Source organism: Malus domestica, chromosome 01 (genome assembly GCF_042453785.1).
Source record: "Malus domestica chromosome 01, GDT2T_hap1".
Classification (NCBI taxonomy): domain Eukaryota; kingdom Viridiplantae; phylum Streptophyta; class Magnoliopsida; order Rosales; family Rosaceae; genus Malus; species Malus domestica.
Window position 1 is genome coordinate 5,583,238 of NC_091661.1, and position 7,332 is coordinate 5,590,569.

Here is a 7,332-nt window from a genome sequence, read left to right on the forward strand (position 1 = left end):
CGACCAGTCCTATTTTCACTATGATTTTGAACCCAGTCCTTTATCAAGCCGGATTCACTTCCAAGTTATCAATATCCATATCTTGCCGAGACTCCTTATTGCGCCAGGATTCAATTACTCGTCTCGCAGCATGACTTGACCGACCTAGGTTAGGAAGCCCATGAACTAAACGATCCACGGTAACCTTTTCGTAAGGCCTTCTGGGCCGAGAATAAATCTCGGCCCAAACCAATATTTTGGGCCCAAACAGTTATAAAGACCCCATTCTTCAATTTTTTTTGCACTTGAACTTTGTCTTTCACCCCTAATTTTTTTTTTTTGGTACAATTGGTAAATATTACTACCACATAAAATTTACACAACAAAGACTAACGAAGGCCCACACCATATATACAAAGCAAAAATTGACCTTACAAACTAGCACCAAGGGCCTAAAAAGGGCTAAGGCCCAAAAACAAAAGTACACCGAAAGAAAACCCTAGTCTTCTGCTACATCCGCCACTGCAGCACCACCCGAGCAGCAGGAACCATGGACACCAACGAACGCCAAAATTCCAACCAATTAACACCTCAAAGATGGGAGGAAGGAAGACCCCATAATCCATCAATGAAACCCTATCCGAACGCAACCACCAAGTAGAAGAAAACAAAGAAGCTTGTGAGATTTCCACAAACGACACTGCCAATAAAGGCAGATTGAGAGAAGGAGGTGGTGCGGACACCCAAGTCGATAAGCAAACCGGAGCTCTACATACCTTCTCAATTAACCGCAACAAATCATAGTTAAAAGTGACTGCAAATCGAAATTGGGAAGAAATTGATGAAAGACTAAGCCAAGTCAAAAACAAAAAAAACAACGAACTATGAGACCATAATTTTCACCTTCTCAGAACAATGAACATTCAAATGCACTCCAACGGCCCAAGCCCAGAGTGGCGGCGATATCACATACCACCCTTGATACAATAAGGTGGTTCCTAGCACAATTTTCCGCACTCTCTCCGCCCACGGACTCAAGCCACTCCAAGCGGAGTGAGTTGCCTCCAGGGTTTTATCCGTGCCAACTACTCCCACTCAACAAACTGTCATGTCTAATCGGGGCAACACCCTTTCGCCCGCATAGGGTCTTAGGGCTGACTGATTAGCATGGCTGATATGACAGCACATGTTCCACAAGGAGTAGATGCCTCTGGTTTGAATGGGGGACATGTCCACTAACCCTCCACATATTTTGATGACTCATAGAAGTGTCAGAAAGCTCAAGCCAACTCCTCCTAGCCTATAAATAGAAGAACCGACTCCTCATAGAGGGTTAGACATTATAAACCCACAAACACTACAATACTCATACTTTATAACCTGACTTGACCATTGGAGCACCTACACCAGGAACCACGACCCCGGTGCTTAGCCTAACGATCTTTGCTTGTTCTTAGTATGTGCAGGTCGGGTTCCCTGCAGCTATCCAAAAACTGCTCCAACAGTTTGGTGCCTTCATTGAAAGTTCAAATCCATATTCTCCCGTAAACAGCTCTACCCTTACACAAGGCCGAATCATCCTAGTCCACCATACGACCCAGAGTTCCCTGGAATAATTGTAACTCCTCCAATGATTGAGGCAACTGCTGCTAAAATTGTACCCCCACCATATGCCGAGGAAGATCGCGCACCACCACCTCCACCTGCATTGTCGGCGCTACTAGGACATTTATCGCAGTCCACTAATAGGTGTATCTGGTCATTGATTACGCCTTTTTTTTTATTTTTTTTTTAACAAACGATATTATCTACACTAAAAGAGAGGTGATAGGCTTAGCCTCACAATGAGTCAGCAATAATGTGGTTCAAATTCGACTTTGGCAAGAATCAAACCTAAGATTTCTCACTTACAAGTGAAGAGAAATAGCCTTGATTACGCCCTATTGAACTAGGAATATTTGCATAATATGCCATACTACCATTTAAAAGTGGTTATGCCTTAGATCATAACAAATGAACTTAAGAATTCCCTCATTCTCCCTCCAAATAGTTTTTCTCTACAACAAAATTAAAAAGATTGTGCTATCTACACACCTATTTATACGTCTCACACACATTTCTTAATTTCCAACTGTCAGATCGAATCAATTAAAGAAGATGAACGGACAAACATTAACAAGAGTGAGAGAGAGAAAGGAGTGTGAATAGCACTACCCAAATACAAAATGTTATCAAAGAGCATTGAAATTCTGTAATAACAGATAAACCTTTTGATCTAGAATTAACTGCAAATCTTAGGCCTCCGTTGCATCATCACCTTGCATCAAATCTTAACTACATCTATGGGTATCTTCCTCACCTAGGCATCTTAGAAGTACTCCTTCAAAAGAGCGTCGGTAGAGTGTCTTTATAATATAGGAAGCGAGGTACTCGTCAACGTATTTCAGGTCGGTGAACTGATCATTGTCAGTTCATGTCAGCACCGGGACTATGGCCACCGCCAAGGCTGGTCAAGTAATCGGTTCCGGCCGAAAAACTGGCTTTGACCCTGTCCAGCCCAAGTTTGTCCACCACTTGGCTGAAAAATAAAATAAAATAAAAAATAAAAATAAATAAAAAAGGACACCTACGTGACGCATCCACAATAGTATACAAAACTGGTAGAATAATTATCACCATATTCTCACACTTAAACATTTCGTCTAATTCTCCAGCCAACTCGAAATATATTGTTATGAGCTACAGAATAAACTTGAAACCTTTCGAAATTATGTTCATTCAGCAGGTTTAGATACTTGAGACTCCTGCCGTTGTTTCCACTGCTCTGGTGTCAGAGCTTTCTTTATCGAGAGCGCATGAATCTCCTTCATCTCCTCTTCCAAACAGGAATTTATCAGCCGATGCCTCTCCAGCAACTTCTTTCCTTCAAATTGCACTGATACTATCTCAATAGCAAAGCTAGCACCACATCTGACAACCGTCAACATTCAATTAAATAAAACGAGGGGGAAAAGCACTCAGAAATTTCTTAAATTAAGTGTAAAATTGATTCCACTAACTTACCCTCCAGATGTATCAATTACTTCCTGAAATACAAAAGTTCAAAAATAAATTAGGGACAAGAAATGACAGATTCGGAGAGGTATAAGTATTGCAAATGCAAGTCATTCCACAAAATCTTTTAAAAGAGGTTACAATAACAGCAATCTGTTTCTAAAGGACAGAATAAAGCACAGGTTTCTGTATTTTTACTTCACTTTTAACTTTATCGACCAAGCAAACTGAAATCTTAATTCAAGTGGAAATTTTGCATACTCAATTCAAGTGAGCATGCCAAATTAGCTTAACTCACAGTAATCCCTTTCAGTAAATGAAGCCTACGATCAAATGTTTCCAAAAGCAACACATTGGCAGTATCATTCACTAATTTGATTGTCATGACTAAAATGTTGGAAAGACAGTGGTCTGGTCAAACAATGATATTAAGAAGAACTCAAAAATGTACGGGTTGCAAATTAATAGAGCAAAGCACGTGTGAGAGGAACTTAAAAGCTATTTAAGCTTTTCATGCATTTTCAGCCATACCATAGAGATATAATCATATATAATGATCACCTGTAATACAAGCAAGGAATTTGCATAAAACTAGCGGAAAATTTCCACCTTTGGTCTCTCTAGTTGTCTTGAATACCAATAAGACCCTAAGGGTTGGCTCAATTCCGCTTTGTTTAGTGGCTCTTCTGTGCTCCATCATTATCTAAATGGAATGTCTGATTTGGAGCAATTTGACATAGCAAGAAAACGATAGAAGACTATAAGAGTAGTTTTGCCGAGTTTTATGTTACAGAAAAGAAAGTGGAAACCATAATACATGGGCAAAGAATGTAGGTTCCTAAATTAAACAATCCACTCAATGAAAAAATCCATATCTTTTTACTTGGCAGCAATTAAAATAAAGCAAATACAACCAAATGCTTGAAATTTCTTTAAAATTTAAGAATGATTGCTGATGCACCAAACTTCTAACCTTGTAGGGTCTCTTATGTTTATAAATTAATAGCAGGAAGAGCAAAATAGACTAAGCAACTATTACAGGTAAAATATCTTCCCCAATATCTGTTGCCAATCCACACTGCATCTTACATTCTTGGAGTCTTGATGGCTGAAACTTCTAAATGTCTAAAAAGGATGTTGGGATTCTTGCGTATTCTTTAGGGAGAATAAAATTGAATATCACAAACACCCACACAATGAGATCATACCCAAAAGAACATTGTCTCCAAACAAAAGTCCCTTTCATATTTGACACTAACGAAATTGAAAACTAGTACAGAATAACACTTTCATATTAACTCCTAATGTCGGTTATTTAACTTTTGTTCTAAAAGTTGAAAAAGAAGTAATACCTTCTTCCTTTGCCAAATCTAGATTCATTATCAAAGCCTACGAATCATACCACAACAATTACAGGACTTACCTGGATGTCAACCGTAAATCAAGTTTGTGCATATGCAGATGGATACCACTAACATTAATCTGATTGACCTCTCAAACGATATTGGCTGCTACTCGACTGCCTTTCAGATGACATTGTTTAACGAAGGTAAAGGAAAAACTAAAACGCAAATACAAAGACAGCCTCAAAATCTTCCCCACCAAAGGCTGTCTACATTTTACCATTGGAATTTAGAGCACAAATCTAACTAGAAGAGCCACGATACATTTTGTGCAACTGATACAAAAAGTCCTCAACAATCCCTTCTTAATTTTCTCCTTCTCACAGCATATAGACATGATTGAACTGATCAAGTGCACATCGAAAACAAATCAAACAAATTTTCCTTTTCATGAGTGGTTAAGAACAAAAAAAACCAGCTCCAATCCCCATATTGACACGGAATTTTCCACAATTTACCGATAATTAGTAAAATCTTGGACAATTTAAATCAGTTTAACATGTTTAAATTCAATTACTCTAACATAATTGAACTACATAAATCAATGAAGCAAAACCCTAGATTATCACAACAGTCCAATCCCTGACTAAAGAAAATTAAAGAATCTAAAGTGAAGTGTTAATTGAACATTGCCTAATTAAAAACTAATCTAAAGAGAACAGAGAGAGCTTACGAGATGTGCAGGGTTCAGTTTTGACGTCAGTGAAGACTTCACTTGCTCCTTTGTCACTCCCATCTCTCTCTCTCTCTCTCTCTCTCTCTGCCCCCCTTCTGATTCTTGCTCGCTTTTATTTCGTTCACAACTTCAGTGGTGGCTTAAATTGGAGATTCTTCTTGGGCGGACTGTATTCAAGGCCCATTGTAGGGCCCAAACTTAAGGTTCACCCTTAAGGATGATTTTCGAATGGAGTAGATCGGAAACTAACATAGGGTTTTGAAAATTGGAGTAATCTCTAAAATTTCGTTAAAATTTCTAAACCAGATTGGATCGGATTACAATTTTGTTTTTTTGAGGAATATACAGAATTTTCAAAATTCAAGTAATCCCGAAAATTTTAAAATTGTTGTGGCCTATATTTAGTAGAGAGGTGCGGCATGGGGAAGAGAAAGAGATTGGAGAATAGGCTTGAAAAATTGTGTGTTAATTCTCCAGTTCTTGTGCCTTTATTTATAGTAATAAGAATGAGAGAAACTTGCTCTCTAAATAATAAAAAGTCTATTAGGAAAGATCTTCTAGATCCCAAAGGATTCCTATTTTATCTCTACTTAGGATTTACACAATCACATATTAATAAGAACATATGTCACAACAGTGCCCCTTGAGTGTGCAAATACTCAAGTAGATGGCGCATCAGATCTTTAGGCAAATGTAGAAGCAATTGATGAAGTCGTTTCGTCTAGTCGGCATAACTAGCGAATGCGAGTCTTAAAACAAACGGAAGAATGCATGGGTAGTAAAACTCACACAACCCCACTATGGCAAAACCCAAGGCGGGACAAAAGCCCATAGTCAAAGGAGAAAAGTGAGAAGTTGCATTAAGTCAAAACTATACATCTTCTGGACACAAGTAGAAGAGCTCACAAGGGTATGATCAACCCAAGATGGGTCCCTCGTTAAAACCCAATTAGGTAGCAAAAACCCAGTGGGAAAAATGCTCTTAATTGTAGGGAAAAAGAGTACATTAAGATCAAGTGAGTATACTTCTGGATACTCCCCCTGAGTTTGACAGAACTTCCAAATGAAACTACAAGCATCGCAAATGACAAAGTTACGCATACCAATGCCTTGGACAAGCTTCTGAAAAGGAGACCTTGGCAGTGACTTCGTGTAGATGTCGGCAAGTTTGTCTGGGATTGGACTACTTAAATGCTCATGCTGATGTAGACATAATATGCTTGGTGTTGACTTATTGGATGTATCATGATCTGGTCGATACATACGGTGTTATCTTCATGGATCGTTGTTGGGATTCAACGATGGATGAAATCGTAGGGATTTTGAATATGCTCAACAAGAGTTCTAGACCATATCTCTCATGTAATGTGATACAGTAAGTCTTGGAACGATTCAAAGGTATCGCAACTAAAGGTCTATCCGGTTAACCTCCAAGATATTGCGGTGTTCCTTAATAGTAAAGACATAACCATTCGGGAATGTACCTTGTGCGGTCAGACATATGGTCTGATTTAGTGAATCCTACAAGGTAGGCATCATTCCGAAGATCCAGGGGGTGTGATCCATTTTGAGATGCATAGGGATATATAAGCCCAAATCCCTAGTAAAGGAAAAACATCTTTAACACCAAATTGGGTGGTGGCATGTTAGGCGCAGTGCTACTTTATGCCAAAAGATTATCAGCACATAAGATGTCTGATATAGTGCATTTGAGCTAAGTACAACAAACGCCCATGGTACTTAGATATGGCTGCCTCACGTTCCAATATGGAACCTTATGCTCCATACCTTCCGTAAAGGTCTCATTTGCATCTAGCATACAGATGATCAAGGTATACTCATACGTAACACCTTCTAGGTCTAGTTCAAGTGGTGGACCAGAATACCATCAGAACTAGCTCGAAACTTCAGGTCGATTTTTCCCAAGATCATTCATCTGAAAGTCCGATTTAGGTGCGAGTTAGTATTCTCAACTCTAGCAATTTCAGATTTTGTACACGCAGGGGCATATATCCCAAACTGATCAAATATTCACTTAAACGAGTATACCAATCCACTTGAATAGTTCTACATCCGTAAAGTGAAGGCCTCATCAGAACTGATAGGGTGTTCTTGTGGTCTAGAACTATTTGAATCAGTACATGTAAGTCATTTGGAAACTCTATGTAGGTTCGTATCAAGATCCCAGAGATACTACAACCACGTTTATAATGCTGCAAT

The 7,332-nt window shown here is 38.8% G+C and overlaps 1 protein-coding gene across 2 annotated transcripts; it reads right to left on the bottom strand.

Annotated features, from left to right (window-relative positions):
- Window positions 1–2,165: 2,165 nt before the first annotated feature.
- On the bottom strand, window positions 2,166–5,378 carry LOC139196477 (protein BOLA2-like). 2 transcript variants are annotated; one of them, XM_070822520.1, is made up of 4 exons: window positions 5,110–5,378; window positions 3,043–3,065; window positions 2,739–2,949; window positions 2,166–2,557 (listed from the first exon to the last, which is right to left on the bottom strand). In XM_070822520.1, exons 1-3 carry the CDS (start codon window positions 5,170–5,172, stop codon window positions 2,754–2,756), a joined length of 282 nt encoding a protein of 93 aa, XP_070678621.1. In that variant the 5' UTR covers window positions 5,173–5,378; the 3' UTR covers window positions 2,166–2,557; window positions 2,739–2,753. The 2 variants fall into 2 exon arrangements, with proteins under 2 accessions (XP_070678621.1, XP_070678619.1); XM_070822518.1 differs by lacking the exon at window positions 2,166–2,557 and having other exon boundaries at window positions 2,611–2,949.
- Window positions 5,379–7,332: the final 1,954 nt, after the last annotated feature.